General features: G+C 41.4%; 2 protein-coding genes across 3 annotated transcripts; both read left to right on the forward strand.

Annotated features, from left to right (window-relative positions):
- The first annotated feature begins 696 nt into the window (after window positions 1–696).
- efna1b (ephrin-A1b) lies at window positions 697–11,325 on the forward strand. The gene is made up of 4 exons (XM_034103137.2): window positions 697–988; window positions 9,381–9,676; window positions 9,771–9,956; window positions 10,100–11,325. Exons 1-4 carry the CDS (start codon window positions 891–893, stop codon window positions 10,219–10,221), a joined length of 702 nt encoding a protein of 233 aa, XP_033959028.1. The 5' UTR covers window positions 697–890; the 3' UTR covers window positions 10,222–11,325.
- Window positions 11,326–13,826: 2,501 nt separating this feature from the next.
- On the forward strand, window positions 13,827–18,425 carry slc50a1 (solute carrier family 50 member 1). 2 transcript variants are annotated; one of them, XR_004553701.1, is made up of 7 exons: window positions 13,827–14,075; window positions 14,270–14,347; window positions 14,497–14,620; window positions 14,729–14,890; window positions 17,122–17,241; window positions 17,369–17,594; window positions 17,732–18,425. XR_004553701.1 is itself a non-coding variant. In XM_034103348.1 (6 exons), the coding sequence occupies exons 1-6, from the start codon at window positions 14,008–14,010 to the stop codon at window positions 17,468–17,470; spliced, it is 654 nt and encodes a 217-aa protein (XP_033959239.1). In that variant the 5' UTR covers window positions 13,827–14,007; the 3' UTR covers window positions 17,471–18,425. The 2 variants fall into 2 exon arrangements, 1 of the variants encoding a protein (XP_033959239.1); XM_034103348.1 differs by having other exon boundaries at window positions 17,369–18,425.
- Window positions 18,426–23,345: the final 4,920 nt, after the last annotated feature.

Genomic DNA, 23,345 nt, shown 5'->3' on the forward strand with positions numbered 1-23,345 from the left:
AGTAATTATTTTTAAATGTAAAACGTATTTCCATGTTTTTAAATGAATCCTTCCTCACTACATTTCAGATGTGAATACTGTACTTTGTACTCCACTAGACAAAAGCAAGTTACTATAAGTTACATTTCAAATGTTAGTTTGAACACTGTATGTTTTAGATTGCTGGACATTGACTAAAAGACTATATTTATAATGAAGAAAATGTGTTTTGCTTGATCTAAATAATGCATTTGAAATATATTCTGTGATCACTCACCTCTGCAAATTGTATTTTTTTAAATGTCTTTATTGTATGGTAGCCTTTAATAAATAAAATGTGTTGATCATTGGTGCTTATTAAGTCTCTTAAAAATATATTCCATACAGTAGAGATAAGCCTATCAGTTGTTTTTTAATCTATTAACATTTTCACTTTTTTTGTTCATAATGTCTTATCCTATCAGCCCAATATGACACAGTGGCTTACATTTATTTGTTATTCTTCTAAGATGTTCATATTATAATCCTAGTAGAGTTGTTTTTGTGTTTTTGATGTTCCTGCTTTAGAGTGGGAGCAGCTGGAGGAGCGTCTCTAGTGGCTGCTGTAGGCTGGGCATTCAGATTGTGTCTTAATGCTATTGGCTGGCACTATATCGGGGGGTGGAGTGTATGCTCCACAAAACAGACAAGTTGCGCTTCTGTGAACCACTAAAGAGTTGCCACTGTATTTGATGAACTGCATCACTTGATCTGCCTTCATTGCTACTAGAGGGCTTTCAATCCGTTGTTGTTGTTGTTGTTGTTGTTTTTCGGTGCGCGTATTTACGCATTAAAAACTTCAATAACAGAAGCGTTTTTTTCAATTATCGCTTATTTAGTTTCACTCAAGCGTCCTTTGGAGAACAGGGGATATGGAGTTGGTGTATCTGATGTGTTTGGCGCTGAGCATCGGTGCTTGGTTCGCTTGTGCAGAGAGGCACAGCGTCTACTGGAACGGCTCGAACCCAAAGTAAGTGCTGATCTGTGATTGTGTGCGCTATATGACTATGTCGTGTGTGCGAGTGATAGTATGTGGCTCAAGTTGTATGTAGTTCAGTCTCAGTCATTCATTGCTCTGTCTGTGTGAGTGTGTGTATTTCCCGATGTTTCAAGTGATCTAATTTATCTTATTTGACATGTCATGTGAAGCTTCTATATTGTATACATTGTGTCATTAAGGCCAGGAGGCTGTTTACACTCTCTAAAGGCTACAACTGGCAAAGCTTGTTGTTGTTTTTCATTCGGTGACAATTAAAGGTGCATGAGACGGTTAAGGTGTGAGGTCTACATTTTTAACTCGCCTAACAGGATTATGCTCAGACTGTAGCAGCGGGGTTTAAAAGCAGAAGACTGTGAGCAGGATGCCAAGACAGATGGACAGATTCTCCACTATATTTAACCGCAACACATACACAGACATGTACTCCAATAGTAGAAAATAGCCTGACGAGTATGAACTTGGCCACTGAGGCTGTCTGTATGGTCTGCACCTGTGTGTGTGTGTGTGTGTGTGTGTGTGTGTGTGTGTGTGTGTGTGTGTGTGTGTGTGTGTGTGTGTGTGTGTGTGTGTGTGGTGTGTGTGTGTGTGTGTGGTGTGTGTGTGTGTGTGGTGTGTGTGTGTGTGTGTGTGTGTGTGTGTGTGTGTGTGTGTGTGTGTGTGTGTGTGTGTGTGTGTGTGTGTGTGTGTGTGTGTGTGTGTGTGTGTGTGTGTGTGTGTGTGTGTGTGTGTGTCAGAGTGAGAGGCAGATATTGCTGATTACTTTGTTTTGAGGTCAGAAATGTAATGCTATCCTACCACTCAGTGGGATCGATGGAGATTGACAGACGCGCAATATCGCGGTGCGATGTATTGAGCTTTTAGCGTAGAGCGAGTGATCCCCCCCATGCTTGAAATACAGTATTATTTTATAACTGAGCTGAAACAGAAGGACGGTCCCCGGCCGATCCTCTGCTCCCGAGATAGGTCGATTAAAACCCGCCACCGAGACTAAACAAGGGCAAAAGCCATTATGGCCTTTTAGCCTTTGTCTTGATTACATTACTGGCTCAGTCTCTCTAATTGCCCTTTAAGAATGACAATAGACGCGGGGCTAAACAAAAAATAGCCCCTGCAACAAGGAAAACAATTGTCCTGATAATTGGATAAGAGGAGTCTAATGGAAAGTCCTATCGTCAGAGCAGTGCTTGTGTCATGGGTTAGTCCATGTGTGACTCACAGGCTGGGTTTGGACCCACCTGAGTTCTACACCTGAGTCACCACGCACAGAGGCAAAGAACTCTGGTTCAGGTGAGACAGAAAGAAAAGGGAGAAGAGAAATGTGAAACCAGAGGCTCTTTGGTCTGGAGAGAGAGGAAACTGGAGCTTCAAGTTTTAGTTCAAATAAGATAATGAAGACAAAAAGAGGGCAGAGATGGAGACCCGGGTGGTCCGCCATCTCTAATCCATCCCTGAACTATTTATGAGAGTTGTATAACGAAAAATCATAAGTCTAATCTCTTTTGTCTAAACATAGACCTGACACAGACAGATATAAACTTCACATTCAACAATTGAGACTCACCACACATCTCTGCTGTACTACAGTTGAACTAAGACCTTTCCCATTCCCCAATGCTCACTCAAGAGGATAATGACATATAAGCCAAAATGAAACTATAATCGGCTGATCCCTACATGCCACTTGTATTATATATATTATGACATTGTACAGTCTAATCTCCACAACTTGAATCCCTCATTCCCCTCCTTAACCTCCCCCTTAACATTACCTCTCACTTCTGTCTCTTGTCCTCTCTTTTTCCATCATCTCCCTTTATCTTCTGGACTCCTGCTTGCTAGCTAAAAGCCCACCTGCCCCAAATCGTTCCCCAGTGATCAATCAGTCACCTGTTCGAAAGGATCATGTTGATCCATCAGCAGGGCTTAGACGGCACCGGGCCGTGGATAATTGATGCTACTTGATTCTAATGATTGAGAAGCTGTGATTTGTCTTAGTAGGAGGACAGTGACCAGATGGCAGCATTCTGCCTATTCATGTAGTTGAATATAGAGATGTGAAGTACACTGACAGCAGCTGAGGAGTGTGTTTGTGTGGGGTGTGTTTGATGTTCACTAACTTGTCGGTACAGTTTAATGTAATCCTATACTTCAAGTCTTAAAGGGATTTAATACGTGTGCTGTGTGTGTGTGTGTGTGTGTGTGTGTGTGTGTGTGTGTGTGTGTGTGTGTGTGTGTGTGTGTGTGTGTGTGTGTGTGTGTGTGTGTGTGTGTGTGTGTGTGTGTGTGTGTGTGTGTGTGTGTGTGTCTTGTTGAACTTGTGATGCCCTTTACCAACCTTTAACGGGAAGTGTTCTTGTTTTGGAGAGTACGTGATTATTAGTGTGTCTCCTAGTGAGTGTGTGCTTGCTCCAACGTCAGAGTAAAATAAGGAGTGGCCGTACCCGTAAGCAGCCTAACCGAGACACGATAAATGTGTGACTCACACTTACACACTCTGGGGGGCAAGAGAGGGAGAACTTGTGTTAATATTAGCTACAGCCAGCATTCCACCCCGCTGTTACTATACTCATCTCAGGTGTGTGTGTGTGTGTGTGTGTGTGTGTGTGTGTGTGTGTGTGTGTGTGTGTGTGTGTGTGTGTGTGTGTGTGTGTGTGTGTGTGTGTGTGTGTGTGTGTGTGTGTGTGTGTGTGTGTGTGTGTGTGTGTGTGTGTGTGTGTGTGTGTGTGTGTGTGTGTGTGTGTGTGTGTGCTCTCTCACTGTACCTGTCTCTTCCTCTCCCCATCTTCACTCCTTTTACTCACTTAAACAGCTGGGACTCCTCCCAGAGTGGCCGCTAGCCCTGTGCCCTCCATCTCTTTTTGTGCATTTAATATCTCCAGTTTTCAGCACAGATGTGGAAGCACAGCCTCCTTTATTACCGTTATCTCTGTGTTATTTGGCGGCGTTCATCCATCTAGAGTGGCCCGGGTTTATTTCCCATGCTCCCTGGTATCCGTGCAAATATCTTTATCAGGAGTTTGGTGTAATGTAATATTCTGTTTATCTCCCTCTGTGTCTGGCTCTGTGTCCGGGCCTGCCTCAACACGTAGATTTGGCCTGGAGGATGAGCCCAGCCCCCCCCTCCCCCTTTAACTCCCTTTAACTTGTACATTTTATACATTTTGTTCCCACTATTCGTCTCCCGTTTCAATCATTATTTACCCCTCCCCACCCCACCCCACGTCCCGTCTGGTTCTTGGCCTCTAATCTCACCAGACTGAGAGCATATACACACACACACACACACACACACACACACACACACACACACACACACACACACACACACACACACACACACACACACACACACACACTTACATAGATTGCAGATGACTTGTAATCTGACCCATAGACACAAAACCATCATCCTGCTGGCTATATATATATATATATATATATATATGCCCATGTGATCCTGTGATGTAACTTTTGTCATTTTCGTTATCCACTATAGTCTGTGTATGTGGGTCGGTGGTTTATTGTGTAATCATTACAATATATATAGATACATTCCTTAATAAACCTGGAGATGTCATAATGAATAATTCACTCCATAATCTCCCTGATGGGATGCTTCCTTCATCAGAACAATCAATTACAAGCACTATTGGACATTTCATTTAGCCTGCTGTGCATACTTCCATTTAATATCAGAAGGATTTGTGTGATTTACCTACTGATATAACTGTCCTCTTTCCATACATGCTTATAGAACATACATACTTTCATGCATCATCCCACCCAGCACCAGCTGGCTAAATAAGGCAAACTACATTATATAGTTCATATATGTGTCCCAGGTCTTTGGTCATTCTCATTCCCGGTCACAGTATCCTTGCACCTCTGTTTTTCTCTCTGCTCTTCCTCTCGCTTCCTTATCTGTGGTCCAGACTTCCTCCCAGTCCCCCCCATTCTCACAGGCCTTCCTCTGTTTTGGCCCCAGTAGTTTTCCACCAGAGCACCTCTGAGCTTTGGCTCTGCTAACATTAGAGAAGCCTACTCCTGCCTAGCACTATCATAGTATGTGTGGGCAAGCATGCGTGTGCGTGCTATGTGTACACTGCTCATTCATAGCATTTCAGGCATACCGTGGCACTGTTGTCCACTCATAGCCCACAGTCGCCCTCTAAGGGCAGAACTGACTAAATATTTCTCACAGATGGACTCCTGCTCAAGTATTTCGAGGACGTTCTGCCTCAGTTAATTAACACTTTTTTTCAAATATGACAAGTTAAATATTTCATTTTGGAAGAAGTTACTGAACTTTTTCCCTCTCACTCAGCTAATCAAGACAGACAGAGGAACACAGATTAACTCTCAATGACCCCAAAACATATGAAACCAAGCATGATAGCATTTGGCCTTCCTCTATTCATCGCAGACAGAATAGGAGGCTACAATAACGGAGACAGGGTGAAAGGATTTTGGGGGCAGAGAGGAGGAGGAGTTGAGGCCGGGGTGCAGGGTGAAAGAAGGGTGAACTAGAGAAAGGGATTTGTGTTGAGAAATTAGCCTGGATGAAGAGCGTTGGTATATTATGTCAGCATTAACAGACAAGAGAAAAATAGAGGATAGGCAGAAGGGGGATGGGCTGATTTTGGAAGAATAAAGGAGAGGCAGACGGAGGGAGGAGAGAGTGGACAGTGATGGATGAAGGGAGGGGAGACGTCTTGAATTGAATAATGGAGAAACGGCTGGACTGACCACTTTAAATGCTTATCTTGCAAGGGCCAAAAGGACTCTCAGTATTTTAACTATAGTGCATGCGTATAACAACACAGATTAGCATGTAGTTACTACAGTGAAGCTGAGTAGCGACAGCCAATGGTGTTGGTGCCTAGTAGACGAAGAGTTGTCTTCTTATTGCAAGACAATGAGACAGAGGAAGAATGAGGCTCTATTACATTGGAAGCTAATCTAGAAAGATGTAACAGTGTATATTAGATTGGCTCAGTAATGGAGTATCCCACTAGTGAGCTGCTAAACCCATTAGAACCACTGACAGCTCCTCTGCCTGTGTGGAAGGAGGTGTGAAGCTGCTATTCCACAGCAAATTAATAGGGTATTAAGTGTACACGTCAAAGTAAAAGTGTATGAGAGTGTGACTGGAAATTTGATGAGTGCGCCTTGTGAGAACATAGTAAACCTTCCAAACTGCAGCCCCCCCCCCCCCCCCACAGATCTAACATTCCAGTGTGTGCACACTTACTACTTGATTACCTGCAAAGCAAATGGAGGGGGATGCATCTGTTTAGTGTTTGACAGTGCTGACTTGCTCAGTGTGTGAAACGAATATCTTCAGCGCTGACTCAGATGTTAGCGTGTGTGAGAAGTTGCGACCCTGAACTCTAACCCCTCGACCCAGCTGACAGTTTGAAATGCTCCCTAGAGGGAACGTTGAAAGACAGAGTTCCTGTGTCAGTTGTTTGACTGCAGCCAGTGAGAGTCAGGCGACAAACAGCGGGACAACAGGGAAAGAGGAATGGCAGAAAGAAAATGAAAGAGGTGGTAGAGCTGTGCAAGGACAATAGCAGGACTTTAAAGCCTAAGTGAGAAGGCCGAGTGTTGAAGAACTCACCTACTGTCATAACCCATTTTATAACCTTAAACTCACACACACACACACACACACACAACTTGCCCGCTGACGTAAAAGCAACAGTAGCTCCGTAGTGAGAAATGACCTCTTTGCCGCAGAGAGGAAGAACGGCTACAGCCACCTTCAACCCTTGCTGTGTACCCACACCTCAGTCACATGCAAGAAAACTCACACACACACTTCAACACACAAGAGGCTTCAGTAGGCCTTGATAAACAGATGTGCTCATGAGCCCGGAGCATGAGACGCCCTGAATAAGGGTCTTCAGAGTATCCCTCTCCCATGAAAACACTCACATACACACAAACAAACTAACACACGGGAAGTAGACCCTGTGTGGAAAGGAGGTTTGCAACATCTCACACACCTAGCTCTCACTCTCACACACGACATAGCTATCACGTTAACGCGACTCTCACTCTCCCGAGAACTGTCAGTCAGAGGCGAGAGAAAACGCAGAGGGATACGAGAGTCTCCGAGGGTGGAGAGCTTTGATGAGTGAAACGTAAAGTAGAGGGAGCGAGGCGGATGGAGTGAGACAAAGGTTTACTATGCAATTCTGCCCCTGAGTTTTTTCCAGTTACTTGATTTGTTGCGAGATAAAGATAACAGAATCCCAGGGGGGAAAGGATTGTTCGAATATTAACAAAACTGGACATCACAAACTTTAAAACAACTTGCAGTCATATGAGCACACATATAACACACATCCACACCAGGCAGGGTAGTGAAAGCTCCACATGGGGTAAGGTAGGGGTTGAAAGGGCCCTGCAGCCTTCAGGCAATCTGTCTTTGGGGAGGGAAAGGGTGTAATTACACCCCATTCATTCCCCCTCCCCTCCTTTTCAAGAGAACACGTTGGCCCCAGACCCCTAACAGCTTTTAATTAGCCAGACCAATGGTGGAGTGCAGGAGGAGGGGGGCAAATGAGGAGGTGAAGAGAAGGATAGAAGGAGAGTTTTCCTAAAAGCATGAGTTGTGAATGAAATTAGCAACAGTCTGTTTTTGTTGGCTTTTGACAAGCCTGTGTTTCCAAGCGGAGGTAGGCCAGGACGCAGTGTGGGAAAAAAGGTGTATCCTATACAATTTGAAACTACTCTTTACTTCAGAGGAAACAACTAGAGATCTCCAAGTACCTTGTTTTCTTCTTCTTCTGTTATTACTGCTCCTTCTCAAAAGAAAACAGAGCAGAGAGGAACAAGACGAGAGATCTTTTTTGCCAATTAGGCTGCTACAGACTATGTCTGTTTTTTTCTTTCACTAAAACATGTGCACTTGCAAATACACACAAACAAAGGCGTGCACACATACACAGGAGTGTACACGCATACAAATAACCTTTTCTATGCGAGAGCAGTGATTGCAAGTGGAGGCTGATCAGCCTGTTAGCCCTGGATAACAAGTGTAGAGCTGTGCTCAGGGAACAAAGCATGTTTTGACAGGTATAGGTTAGCTCTAACGACACACACACTAGTACAGTGGCAGGAAGGAGGGGTTAGAGGCCCACGATTGGAGCCAGTTTGTCTGTGACTTGACCAGGGGGTCCTAACAGGAGCCACAACAACAGGACAAGGGGGGCTGGGGACACCACGTCCCTGGCTTTGATGCTGGGGCACACACACTTACAGCACACATAAACAATTGCAGACATAAAGGAGCTGTTATCGTATCACTTTCAATCTCCACAATGCATCTACAAGCAGTCATTCAACATACAGGTTAATATGTGGCCCCAACAAATCAGTTCATCACTGATTCATAGCTAATTAATATCAAAGAGTTCAATTTTAGTGAGGGGAAAATGTAACAACTCGTGTTTTGATTGAACATTGTCACTGCAAATATGCAGTGCTGCATTTCTAGAAATTGTTCATCTTTCCTCTAAACTTCATTAGGACCGCAAACAAGCATAGGAAGTGAGCAAAGAGGAGCCGGGGAGTCTTGTAAAGAGCCATAAAACTAAATGAAGGGTGAAGATGAAAAGGGAGAAAGAAAGCGACAGTCTGACGGTCTTCCACCCACTCTGTCTTTGTCTTTAATGAAATCCCAGAGAAATAAGAGACAGATCTTCAGATGGAGACAGCTAATTAGTGTCAGGCTTCACAACAGGAGCTTTGACACATTAATGGACACACACCCAGGTGGACAATTTAGTGAGACAGAAGCAGTTGAAAAAGACTTGATGGAAAACGACACTGTATATATATATATATATATATTATATGTATAAGATAGAAAAGTGGAATAGCAAGAGAATGGGAGATATTGTCCTTACAAGTGAGAAGTGAATATCTGCTGAAGGCAAAACAGGGGGAAGAGAGCATGAAGGTGTGTGAGTGGGTTGGTGGTAGTGTGAGATTCTAGCATTTTTTCTCGTTCGTAAAAAGTGAACAAGTCCGACCTGATCCGCCTTTGCACAAGTACAGCACAAACACCCTCACATGGTACCTGACCTACACCCTAGTAGCTGTGACTGTGTGTGAAAGTGCGTTATCGCGTGAGTAAGCCTGTTTGCTGTTGCTGTACGTGCAAATGTGTGATTAGCCCTCATTGTTACTATTAAAGTGGTGTTGTATGAGCAATGCTGTAAGGGTGTGTTTTGAAAATTAACAAAACCCCAACCGATAATATTTGTCTCTGTTTTTTTGGTAACTGAAAACGTTCCCTGCTCGATTAATACATTTGTGAGTAACCTCCTCCTTTCTTTTTGTCTCCCTTCAGCTTCCTGTGGGATGAGTACAAAGTGGAAGTGCGTATTAACGACTATCTGGACATCATCTGCCCCCACTACACCCACGGTGAGGTGTCATCGCATGCAGCTGAGCGCTACGTTCTGTACATGGTGGAGAAGGAAGACTACGAGGTGTGCAAGCCTCACTCCTTCGACCAGCTGCGTTGGGAGTGCTCACGGCCGTTTGCTCCCCACGCCCCCGAGAAATTCTCAGAGAAATTCCAGCGTTTTACCCCCTTTACCCTGGGCAAGGAATTCAGACAGGGAGAAAGCTATTATTATATCTGTAAGTATAATTAATAAAACATTTTCATCAACTTGTTGTGATCCTCAGAAGGTATCTTGTACTAAAACTGTCCCTTCTTCTTTATTTTCCACAGCCAAGCCAATGCATCACCATGGCCAGGATTGTCTAAGGCTGAAAGTGGATGTTGCCGGGAATAGCGGCTCTGCAAAGACCAATGTAGAAAAATCCAAGGCAGAAAATACAGGAAAGAGCTCAGATGGAGGCAAAGGGAAGTTACCCTCTGGAGGAGTTCACAACCCTTCTAACCGGCTCCCAGCAGGTGAGGATCGTTTAAACTAAAATACCAGACAAATGCAACATAGTCACAGCAGTCCCATGTCTGCGAGGAGCTCAGCTGGGGGTGTTTTAGATGCCTGATTGATGAAATCCAATACTGACTCTCCCTCCCTTTTCTTTTCTCAGATGACCCTGCTGCGATGGAGCCAAAAGTACAGAGGAGCGTCGGCAGTTCACAAGCAAAGCTGGTCTCCTTTTCACTCGTCTTCACCCTGCTCCCAGCCCTGTTAGCCCTGATGCTACACTAAGACTGAGCAGGATGCTGAAACAGAGACAATGTCAACTCAATGCCGGTCATTGGGACCATGAATGAACACAGATTTTTTTTATACATATTTTTTATACAAGCATGGACAGTGCTGTGAGTGTGCGTTTGCGTGTTTATTTGTGTGAATGTGGAACGTGGATCGTTCCAAAGAAGAGGACCTTTTATAACGAGGATGGAAATTCTCCTTTATGATCGTTTAAGATGCATTCTTTTTTAAAAGTCATTATGAACAAAACTTCAAGCAAACTGATCAAATACTTTGTGGATGATTATCAAAAGGACAAGAGGAATACATTGTATTCATTATCCCGTGTTTTCAACTTTGGTACAAATTTGCATTGTGCTCCCCATCTCCAAATGTTAGTCATTTTTCTTCCTCTACATGTAGAGAAGTTATTAAGTCTGTATTGCAAATGTTGTCCTCAACTTCCAGGACTGTAGGATTTGTGTCATGTTGTTGTGTAGCACTCAGCTCCCTATTGTTCCATCTGAAGTCTGTTTTATCTTTCAAGTCTGTCAAAACACCACTGAGATACAAAAGCAGTCAATCTGGTTTAGCTGAACTCAACTGAAAGGATCTGATTTCACACACTCTTTCAGTTCAGCTATAAGACAACACAGGCTCATGGGTCATTAAACACTAAAGTAACATAATACATTTAATGAAGTGTTTGATTTGATTAGAAGAAATGCACCAGAATCAATTAGGATCCTAAAAATATGTATTATTTTTTGTGTCCCAAGTCCTTACTAGTAGATTACATGTTCTCATTAGGCAGAGAGCCACTGATCAGCAGACAAATATATGAAGATACATTTGAAAACAAACATGGGATTCAGGGAGCTGAGCATCTTCAGTACTTATGGTTATTCACTCATTTCTCCATGGTACACTGGCTGATGTGCAGATGTGTTTCCATTTGCACATAGCCAAACCTCAAACTGAAGGGACTTCCCAGATTACATTTACAGTTGTTTGTTTTCTTGTTAATCATGCTTCATTTTGTAACTGTATATGTGAATATGTACATAGAGAAAACTATAAGAAACTGTTTTAACATGTGAAATAAAAAACGTGACGTAATTATAGTTTCTTTGTTTTTCATTAGCACCAGTGGGTATTCATTTTGGGTCTTAAAATCCCGCTGACATCATTGTTATGAATGACACAATATTTTGGTACCGATAAAATCTCTCCTCTACATTTCCAGGTCTTTCCCAACCTCAATTCTCATCCCCCCTTTTCTCTGCCCTCTCCCACCTTTCATCCCTGGGTACACAACTTGCCCTGGCTTAGATTTCACAGTCTGAAAACCATACAGGATAGTGCAGCCAGAGAGGCCCACGAGCAAACTGACAACAGGGTGTGAAGGTGTCACTCTCGCCTCCTCGTTTAGACTCTTTTTTTCCCTCCTTTTTTTCCCTTTCTTGTACTGCTCTATACTCTTGGATCTACACAGCGGTATGTTGGAATGAAGAGGAGCACAGTGCGCTGACCTTCATACCTGCAAACCTCAGAGCTGACTGAAAACTGCCAAAAGTCACCGTCCCCTGTAAAACCACGCAAAATACACATTCAAATCCAGGAGTTAAACTGAGTTGTTGATATTTCTATACTCACGTCATAGTTTAAATGCACCGCAGATGATCACACAGCCTCTGAAATCTAACATTGATGTAATTGTATAGTTCTGTGCAGGTTAAAGCAGGAATTTCACTGCCCGATGAAACACACCAAACATGGTGGTTTTCACAGTACTGTCCCAATAATGTTTCATGATGTCATACAGCAATGTGCAGAGTTTATGAAATGCAAACAGACTGTAACCCTAAGATTAACAAAAGTAAACGGTACAAGCCTCACAAATAAAAAACATCATCAAACTGGAGACAAAGAAGTGGCAAAAATCCCTCAAATCAGAAATGTGTACTCTGCAATATTTTCATACTTTTACGTTAATGTTGTATGTAAAATCTTAATTGGCACAATGTCTAACCACAGCAATCAGATGTTGCCGAAAATAAGAAATAATTCAGTATTTCCCTCTGCATAGGCGGAGCAAAAGTAAAATACAATGAAATGCACTTCAAGTTGTACTTACGAAAAATATTGGCAAATATACAGTTAGTTCTTCTAGAAAGCAAGAAACCACGTGTACTTAGGAAACATATTGAGATATTTCACATGTCTGAAAGTATAGACAAGACAAATGGTCCATTTAGGAAAGAGCTTTAGATATTGCAATTATAGTCTATATTTTATTTACAATGTAATAACAGGAACCAGAGACAAAAGAGCATCTGTAGAAATGACAATAATCATTATAAGATAAACTGAAAAATAAAATGTCAGATGCAAACTCTTTCTGTTAAAGCTAAAATAAAAAAAAAGTGAAGAAGGGAACATTATACATTAAAGGTGGGGTAGGTAAATTTGAGAAATCTGCTCGAGATAGCTAGAATTTGAAAATACACAACCGGAGAAAATCTGCCACTTCCTTATAGAGCCCCTCCTCCAACACACACGAACGTGCACATGACCAATGAGGGCACGAGATAAGTTTGTGCCCCGATGGAAGGCTGACAGGCAGGTAGGCCATCCAATCCGTTTAGCCGGGCCGGTTGGTTGTACTTTTTACAGTATTACGGCTTCGACAGATGAAATTTTTTTATGGATTTTTTGTCATAGCACTTAAGATATTCATTACTATCGGGATGTTAAGAGCATTTAATGGAATATAACAAAAAGTGTATCTCGAGCCGGTTTCTGAAATGTACCTACCCCACCTTTAAAGGTCAAGTTTGAGAGATTGTTAACAATGGTCCTTTTTTAAACTCACCTACTTCTGCAGCTATGATGCTCAGCCTGAGTCATTTGATCGAAAGGCCAATGATTGTGGGGGAACAGAGGTAATTCTGGTAGTCCTGCATTTACAACACGCTGAAGTCAAAATCCATCAGCAGGATCAGTGAACCTTAAAAATTCTAATATCTGTCAAGTAATGATTTATTGCTGATCATATACACATATTCCTTAAAATGGTTTGGATTCAGTGAATATTACATGATTCATCTCAGTGTACTATAATTCTATTTTATTATTTTTGACCAATTTAATTTGTTTTTGGTGAATTGCATTGCTAATAAAACCATTATCCACTACAGGAAATCACCAAAATCATGCAAAAGTATATTTCTTCAAAGAAATATAGGATACAATTATTGTGTAAAGCTATTTCACTTCACTGAATGAAGTTATTGAATATTTTTGCAGTATTTATTTTCGGTGTTGCACTTTGTAGACGGTCCCTGAGCACTCGTCCCCAGTCCTGCTTCAGGTAGAGATCAATGCAAGTTGTACAGCTCGAAGGACAGCCCGTATTAACTTAGCCTTATTACTGTTTTAAAGAGACGTGGTGTGTGTTTTAAGAAGGTTTTGTTCTTTGATCGGTAAAGTTTGAATCCGTCTTTCTAATTTACTTCTACCGACTACTTTTTTCAACGTCATGACGCGCGTGCAAATGGCATCGTTTCAACATCCTATTGGAGCAACCCTTCCCACATGCTTCATCCCACAGCCAATCAGAGCGCAGAAACAGGAGCACACTGATTGCAAACACGGAAATACACAGTGAGATAAACAGATCGTCCGCGTAGTTGTATTCTATCTTTTATTGCAACCAATTTAAGCACCAGTTTATAAAAGCACACATTGCTCGTAAAACACACAACCAGGTAGACTGTTAGAGTCTTTTTCTCTCCTTCTATGGATGTAATGCAGCTTCTGTCATGGGCCTGCATCGTGTTTACAGTCGGGATGTTCTCGACTGGACTGTAAGTTAAATGGCTAATGTAATCTTGTAGAGCACATTTTCCATTCACATGTTTATGCTACTTTATTGGTTTGAAGGACACATTAGTGCATTAAGAATAATTGTTTGAACCCATGTTATCCACAGTGCTGTTAACTTGTAAAATAAACTTTACTCTGTCTCTCTGTCTCTGCCTACGTCTGTGCGTGTATTTAGGACCGACCTGAAGAAGATGAGAGAAACCAAGAGTGCAGACAACATCCAGTTTCTACCTTTCCTCTTCACGTGTCTTAAGTAAGAGTGTGTGTGTGTGTGTGTGTGTGTGTGTGTGTGTGTGTGTGTGTGTGTGTGTGTGTGTGTGTGTGTGTGTGTGTGTGTGTGTGTGTGTGTGTGTGTGTGTGTGTGTGTGGTCATCACATCTGATGCCCATCATGTTTCCACAGTAACCTGGGCTGGTTGTATTATGGGCTTCTGAAGAAAGATAAAACGATTGTCTTCGTCAACGTTATCGGAGCTCTTCTCCAGATCCTCTACATTATCGCGTACCTCCACTACACAACACAAAGGGTGAGCCAATAAGGGTAGACGGATGCCACTCAGTGCGGATACAACTATTATTAAATTGGCACAATCCTGTCTCACCTCAACTCTGTGTTTTTTGTGTGTTCATGTCAGAGGCTGGTGACGTCCCAGACTGTAGCAGCAGGGACGGTGCTGGCGTGCGGTTGGTTCTACTTCACCACGTTTCTTCCTGAAGGAGACTCTCAGCTCAGCCAGCTCGGCCTCACCTGCAGCGTGATCACTGTCAGCATGTACCTGTCCCCACTCACTGACCTGGTACATGCTCACACGCATTACAAACAAACACAACACGCACAGTGCATGCTCACAGTCAAATGAAGATATGAGGAGATTAAAAAGTATCCCATTTCTAGCAATATGCAATACCCACTGGTGGTCATTTACAGAAATACTTTATTTAGGTAAAATGTTGAGGGTATTGTCCTTTACTTAAGTATTTCCATTTTCTACATTTCATAGGCAAATATTTTACTTTTTACTCTATTAAGGCATACAAAATAAGGGTAGACTTAAATGTTCACTGGGGGAAGTATTTATATATATATATATATATATATATATATATAAACTAATTAAAATTAACTTCACCTTCGGCAGCTGCAACCTTAAAGTAGAGAACACTTTAATAGATCAATTATTGCATTCCAGTAAGATGATGTATCACTCTGAAATGGTCCATTCTGCATCATCAATATTTGTACTTATGGTGCCAATACTTTTTTACTATTCAATGATAATGCTACTTTTAGTAAAATGTTTGAGTAGACCTACTTTCACCTCTGCTACCAATATGCAAAGTATCACAGGGACAGACAGTTGCCCGATAAATACATTTTCAAATCTTCCGTCTTTTGAACAAAATCTATAAAATGCCAAGATGAAAATGTAATGCTGTTTTTTTTATCACTCTTAATTGCTTGTTCTGTTGTGCAAATCTAGAAAGTATAAATAATCACTTAATACTTTATCAACAAACCAGTTATGATATACATACATAGGATTGATCTTCATGTAGTGAAAAATCAAACAAGATAGTCTTTTGATTTGATCATATGCGTTCCCTTATTGGTGTCATACCTTGTTTGGATGGCACTCTTTTTTTAATTATAATAAATCTATGAGTTATTTATCAAAATTATGTTGAGTTTAAGAAATGAGCTTAGTGAATTATTGCACAGCCCAAAGTGTAGGCAGTCATTCATGTTACGAGTAAATTCTGTGTTTCCGCCTCTTAAAACCTGTCGAATGACAGCTGGTTTCATGTGTAAGTGTAGCTTTTGGTGGATTTATGTCGTTCCTGTAAAGGAGCGCTAATGATGAAATAGAGAAAAGTGGCGCCCAGGGCTTTATAATGATTCTACTGTACAAAGTTTACATATTTTACCTCCAAAGAGATGAAACCGTCACTGAAAAAGAATGCATCCTGTGAAACCTGCAAATTAAGTTTTTAGGCAGGATGTTATTCTTAAGTGTTTTTGTATGTGTCACAGTGCATACAAAATTAGCAATATTCACTTCACAACACAACTGTAAAAAACACATGTAGTTTTATTTGTTGACCATGTACCTATACTGAACCTCTGCACAGACAACAGGCAGCAGCTGTCCATATCAGTGTCTAAGTATCTGACCTCTTTCAGGTAAACTCTGCACGTGCATATTTACCACTGAAGGGATAAGTCCCCTGGTCCCTCTCTTTCTTTTGTCTCGTTGTGTCATCTTGTTGCTCCGTCCACTATCCTGTTTGTCTCCTTCCCTCCATCTGCTTCAGAGCACTGAATGACCCTCAGTCAGTTTCCTGCCTTTTTTTTCTCATCTGCGTCTTCCTGTTATTCTCTGTCTCTATCTGTTTGGGTTTACATTATGTCTCTTTACATCATCTTTTTGTTTGCACTTATTAGCGGGGATAATATCACACTTATTCAGACTGTTCTTTATGAAAGGCATTCATAGTGTTGGAATTGTTTATGCACAAATAGTGATCTGTAGTTGAGAGGAGTTCTTACCTTGCATACTTGGTCATACCCACACACTAATCGTGAAGCCAATTTCTTTGTGTGTAATGTAGAATTTCTGTGTCAACGTTGTAACTGTGCGAGGGGAATGCCAAAGCTATTTGACCAGTACTTGAATGTAATTATGCTAGAGCCCTAATGCAGTGTGTATTTTAGCAGCATTTTGTTTTATTTGGAGGGGGGGCAAATAAGCATGTTATTTCCTATTTACACATTCAGCAGAACATAGCGACATAATTATTCATTTGGAGATGACATCTAACATATGCAATTCTGATATTCATTGTCCTTTTAGCTCTGTTTTGGTCTGTGGGGATCTGCAGAGGAGTCAATGATAATCTTTGTTTGTCACTGCGAATTATATCTTTCACATTACAGAGTTATTTGATCCATATAAAACACTTTAATTACAGCAGCTGTAACGTTTTTATTTGTTAAGTTATTGTTATCTCTTTCCCACCTCCCTTTCAGGTACAGATAGTGCGTAGTCGTGATGTTCAGCGCTTGTCCTTCCCTCTGAGTGTCGCCACCTTCTTCACTTCAACCTCCTGGGTCCTGTACGGCCTCCAGCTACACGACCAATATATTTGGGTAAGACACAACAGTGAATATGCACACAAATCACACCTGGTAACGCACCTTTTAAAACTGAAATGAAATGTAGGTCAAATGAAAGCTATGGTTTCCTAAATGTTCTTCCTGTTTGTGTTCATTGCAGGTTCCAAACACGCCTGGGATCTTCACCAGCCTCATCAGATTTTATCTGTTTTGGAGATTTGCGGCTGTCAATCAAAGCTCACCTGCTTATAGGTCCATGTAGACATGAGAACATGAGGGGGGAAGTAATAAAAACGAAAAAGATCTGTTGACACCATGAAGGGCTGCAGCGAAGAGCCCTGCCCATCACCTGTCTTGTACAGCAGAGAGAGATAAACTGTTAAATGGTGAGCACTGTTGAAGTGGAGACAGTTTTGTGTGTTTTTGGGGAGGTGTTCTCAAATAATGGTGTGATGGTCTGGTTCAACAGTTTTTTTGGCTGAAACTATTTGTTAATCATGTCTCCTTCTTTGTGTCCTTCAAGTGCCTTATGTGAGATCCTGTTTGCCATTAAAGATGAATGGCATTTACTGATCTTCCAACATGCTAGGAGACTTGCAATCTGTTCCCAATCCGGTGAATGTGACACACCTACTAGCCAAAGATGTGGAGTTGAAACTTGCTGGCTGCTATTTTAATATCATATTGTGCTCTGTTCCCTGGTACTCATGTATGGAATAATATAGTATATTCATATTATTCCCTGGTGATGCAATGATGGTTTCATATCCTTTTAGATTTGGTACTCTCGCTTTTGTATCCTGGTGCAGACACATATATTGAGTTATCAGTAGCAGTAAGTTATATTTGTTATTTCTATTATATATTTCATGTCAGAGTCTTTCTGTTACATAATGTGTATGTTGGATTATGTCCACGACAAAATATTGTCTACTTTTATTGGTAATGCTATTTTTATAAACTATTTGTATATGAGATTACAAATACAGTAAAAAAAAAATAACATCATAGTGTTTGTTTAAAAGACTGAATAATGTGTATTTCTCTCATGGCTGACTGTCGTGGGTAATGGAGTCTTGCTTGTCTCCTCATTATAATCTGTAATATGGACATGTTATGCAAATGAAACAGCCGGTTGTCAGCGCTGATTCGCACTTCTAAAGTGTGTAAGAAGAAGACGCAAAAGGTGCCATGTTAATACATTTTTACCTAAACGATCAATGACTTGTGTTTCTTATTGCTTGTTAGAGAGAGAGAGAGAGAGAGAGAGAGAGAGAGAGAGAGAGAGAGAGAGAGAGAGAGAGAGAGAGAGAGAGAGAAAAAAACAACACAAGAAGAGACAAAAGCCTGTTTGATGGTGCAGCAGTGTGAATGAGCTTGTTTGTGTGAGTATGTTGATATAGAGAGTGCAGTGGTGGGAAAGGCCGTGCCAGAGGTTCTCATCGTGTGTGTGTGTGTATATGTGTGTGTGACATTGGCCTCTCTTCCTGAGCCCAAAGAGCCTGCCCCTGACGGAGAACACAGACACAACACTGTATTGTGCTGGAGTTGAGTGTTATGTAGAAAAACTAGGCTAAACGTCCTGGAAGTTGGAGATAAATGAGCTAGAGTTGAAAGAGAGAACAAAAAAAAAAGGGGGGGGGGACTTTTGAGCAGGCGATGAGGAAGTAGAAGGGAAGAATGTGTAAATGAGACGGCGGTAGAAACGATAAAACCTGGGACAAGAAGAAAATAATATCCAAGAGAAATATAGGTTTGGATTTTTGTATTGTTCTGGTGTAACATGACAGAAGTTTAGGTAAACAAAATACTACAGTCATGCTAGTGGTTAGCTGGGCTAAATACTAGCAACAACATAATTCTCAGGTCATTGCTAACATGCTGTTGTGGTTAAATGTTTACAATGTTGACTGCTGGAATTGAGCATGCTGACATACTAATTGGCACTTAGCAAAAGGTGTAGCTGATGGTAATGTCATTAGCTTATCAAGTGTTTGATCATAAACAACAATATTGAACACATTTCAATGTTGACTTGATAAAGGATCTGGATTAAATGTCAGAAATAAACAGGTGAACAGAATACAGGTCATCCTGAGACAGACCACATTTTTCTTTTAATTCATGAACATTTGTCGATACATTTCCCTTTTGGTGGAACTCGAGTAAAGTCAGAGGATCCCCAAAGTCAGTAGAATACATCCTCTGTGTGTTTACCAATCCAACCAGTACCACAGGATAAGGGAATGTTATGGATTTGGAATGTTATGGATTTAGCACAGTGCACATGAGTGACTCATTAGGTCTGATAGTGGTGGCCTTGTAAATAGACATTAGTCTTATATGAGGAACAACTAAATTGGGGGAAGTTTAGCAGTAAGAAAAGAAAAATGATTGAATCATGAGTCCAGGACAAGATAAGGGAGTATTGGGTGTTGTCCATTATTTTACTGAAAGAGACAGACATGAATAGGGTTGGAGGGACAATGCATGGAGTCAGATAGACTGGCCGGACACACCCATCATTCCCAACTATGGTTTGTAAAGAGACAACGTGTTAAATGCTAAGCAGGAAATCAAGTGCACGGTCCTTACCCTGATGTGTACACGTCTTTGTTCATCAGCCAAATAGTAACATCGGGCCAGTGTTTTGTACATGAGTCTGTGTGGAGGAGTAGGGGGTGAGGGGGGTGGTCAATCAGCCGAACAATGAGTTCAACTCACAAACAGGATCCCTCTGTTTCCTGAAGTAGAGACTGTCTCCTCAAACAGCACACACACAGCTGACTCTTGTACTTCTGCACACATCCTTAAAGGCAGTGTATGTACACTACGTTCTCTCTTACAGACACACCCACAATCTCTCCCCCACAAACACCATGTGTGCATTCAGATGTCTATTTGTGCTCATTATGGGCAAATTCTGATTTATGGGTTTTGTTTCCTCCGTAATTACAGACAACAAAGTCTCTGCTAACATGCAGTCTGCAGACAGTGTGCATACTCAGCATATAAACACACGGGATACACACAGCACTCTTGGGGGCAGTCAGCAGCCTGTGCACTTTCTACCATCAGTAAAAACACACCTGTCCCAGCTGCTGTTTACGAAGAGAACAAGAGGGAAAGAAGGAATGTGCTTCCCTCAGTTTTCCTGTCCGACCCTCACCCTTCCCAGCCATTTGCATTGCTCCTCCTCTCTTAAATGTCTTATCTAATTATTCCCTTGGTCAGCTCCTCTTCTCGAACACTGTCATATCTTTTATTTATCTATATTTACTAAATCATATCTCTTCTCATATCTTCTTTTACCCTCTCTTTCTCAGATTCCCCTTTTAACTTGCATTCCTCTCAAATGACTCGGTGGCCCCTCCATTCTTCTCCGACACTTGTGAAATGGTCTCACATCATGTTTGTACTCAGATCATCTGCAGTGATTATCAGGTCTGTCTTGTGAAACTGTCAGCCAGTCTGAGATTTAAGTTGATTCAATAAGTAGAGCTACAGCACAAGCTTTCTCAAACAGGAATTATTTCAATTCAAGCTTGTTCGGTAGATTTTTGCTGAAAGTCCCCAATAAACATTCACACTGAAGCTTTCTCTAAGGCCTTTTTACCGGTGTACATGTCTGTGCAGGCACCAACTTGTTTGTAAAAGCAGTTGCTGCTGTAGCTATTTATGGGGAACCATGTGCAGCGTAGCAAGTTGTTTTCTATTCCCAGTTTTACCAGCTCACCCACCTTAGTTTACAGCATTTCCCCCTTCAGAGCCACATGCAAGGTACCACACACCTTTTTTTTAATACACACAACAATTTCAAACATGTGACTTTTCAGCTCTTTTACTATTAACAGTTGTTGCTGTTAGACCTTTGCTTTGTACGGAAATAGATTTAAAGGCAGCCCTCCGGTGTGTCCTAAGTACTATATTGTGTGGTTCAGTATGTCCTGTCTCTGTCTTCTATTCCTCCTCCTTCCTCTTCTTCCTCCTCCCTCTGCGTCTGCCGCCCTTCAGAATGGGAACAGTGAGTGGAGTGATATATGGACAGCTAGTAATTAAGCTGTCAGAGGCGGGCTATGGACCAAAACACTGTCAGCACTGATGAACATACACATTTCACCTTTGATATAAATCATTTGTCAGGTATCCTCCTATCAGCAGTTCAATAACTGTGCTTGGCACTACTGGACGCAACAACAGCATTGAATGTTACAAGCTCCAAGTTTCATTTAACTCACTTCAAAAGTTATATTTGCATTCAAATCACAAACTTCTTCTTACTCTTGTTATGTGCTATAAATAATGTCGTACTTGCATGATGAATACAGTCACAAAGCAGGTTACAGTTTCCAAAAATATAGTTAACCATCAAAGCTAACAGGTGGGTCCGAATAGTTAAGGACTTTATGGAAAGTTAATGTCTTTCCAGTCTAAAAATGACACACACACTCACCCATAAATACTCACAGAGCCTGAGGGGATTTGGTCCTGTCTGAGCATGCTTTTTACTTTGGCATCCATCCAAAACACACACATGCTGCAGATTTTTGTTTGTATGTTTTTGAGTGGCAACTATAAGGTGTATTTTATTTGTGTGAGTGTGTGTGTGTGTGTGTGTGTGTGTGTGTGTGTGTGTGTGTGTGTGTGTGTGTGTGTGTGTGTGTGTGTGTGTGTGTGTGTGTGTGTGTGTGTGTGTGTGTGTGTGTGTGTGTGTGTGTGTGTGTGTGTGTGTGTGTGTGTGTGTGTGTGTGTGTGTGTGTGTGGACTTCGGTGCAGTGACACACAGACATGTGTTTGGTGATGTCCACAAGCCTCAGTGAGCGGTGGAGATCCATTGTTTGACAGTTGTACTGACAGAAAAAGTGTAGACCATAGTTTGAACTTGTACATTTACTTGGGGGATGAAATGTTGCGGAGAAGTGTGTGTCTGGGTGTGTGTGCAGAACACACATGTCCACTGTGATGTGTGCAGAGGTGCTGAGTAAAGACAGGAGACACAGCTGTTCAGGGGACTTGGAGTCTGTGCTTCTTGCATTAGCAAAAATGTTTGCAGCTTCCTGCACTGTATGCACATTTAAAAGTTTGCTACATCTCATTGTGTGTGGGACTTATTCTGAATGGCAGCATTTTGGCTTCATTTAACTCTAACACATACAAAAAACATTGTTGGCTATTCAAATACAGTGGTTTAATTCCAGGTAATGACTTAAAACAGACAATCTCAGCCAGTGACAGTAGATTTTCTATTACAGAATTACATATAAATGTTCATGGTAGATATATGAAAATTATGTTGAAGCAGCATAGGTAAAAATAACTTTATTTCATGATCATCTGTATTCTTCTGAAGCACCAAGGTTTTCCCCGTTAGTGGTAGCCATACATACTGTAGTTTATTTGCTTATTTATCTTATCTTCTTATCTTGTTCATCATTAGAAAATATATAAACACATCCATTGAATCATCTTACAAGGACCATGGATGCATTACACAACATACTTCATTTTGGGTTAAACTGGAGTCAACACGCTTGCGTGCAAACACTGGCTTAACTTTTATAGGGAGGAGTCTTGTCAGGTAAACAAGTGTAAACAAAACTGAGCTGTAGCTAAGTAATGATGCAACCACCAAAACCCTGAGGAGTTGGATTTAGTACTACAGAGAGGGAAAACAAATGTTTTATTTTCATTGGCACATCTTGGGGTTTGATTAAAGAGTAACATCAGGGTCCAATATGGAGTTAATGTCGTGTTTGTTCTATAGGAGGTGCTATGGTATGTCAATGCTTTCACGTGGCTGTAAAAGCAATATCGCGTGATTATATGACCCTCCCCAAGTTCATTTTCTCAATAGACAGATGAAAATGAACAGAAGCACCAAGCACGTGTACATAGAAATGAATGCTGAGTGATATAGCCTACATTGTCTGATACCCATATAAAAAGGTAGCCTACATATAATAGTGGAAAGAGGAACAAGGGGAGTGAGATAAATATTCATCCAGGTGTGACACACAATGAATAGCAAGGATTAGCCCAGAGGAACCAAACAGAAGCTGAGTGTCTTAATTTATATCTGACCTGTCATCACAAATGTGTGACCAGACAAGTCGCTGTTGACACATCATGCGTGATGC

This window comes from Pseudochaenichthys georgianus, chromosome 16, assembly GCF_902827115.2.
Source record: "Pseudochaenichthys georgianus chromosome 16, fPseGeo1.2, whole genome shotgun sequence".
NCBI classification, from domain to species: domain Eukaryota; kingdom Metazoa; phylum Chordata; class Actinopteri; order Perciformes; family Channichthyidae; genus Pseudochaenichthys; species Pseudochaenichthys georgianus.

Excerpts from the sequence above, each read along its gene's own strand:
- efna1b (XM_034103137.2), top strand. The coding sequence starts at position 891 with ATGGAGTTGGTGTATCTGATGTGTTTGGCGCTGAGCATCGGTGCTTGG. Across the intron at positions 989-9,380 it reads TGGAACGGCTCGAACCCAAA|CTTCCTGTGGGATGAGTACA; the intron begins GTAAGTGCTGAT and ends GTCTCCCTTCAG. Across the intron at positions 9,677-9,770 it reads AGAAAGCTATTATTATATCT|CCAAGCCAATGCATCACCAT; the intron begins GTAAGTATAATT and ends TATTTTCCACAG.
- slc50a1 (XM_034103348.1), top strand. The coding sequence starts at position 14,008 with ATGGATGTAATGCAGCTTCTGTCATGGGCCTGCATCGTGTTTACAGTC. Across the intron at positions 14,076-14,269 it reads GGGATGTTCTCGACTGGACT|GACCGACCTGAAGAAGATGA; the intron begins GTAAGTTAAATG and ends GCGTGTATTTAG. Across the intron at positions 14,621-14,728 it reads TCCACTACACAACACAAAGG|AGGCTGGTGACGTCCCAGAC; the intron begins GTGAGCCAATAA and ends TGTTCATGTCAG.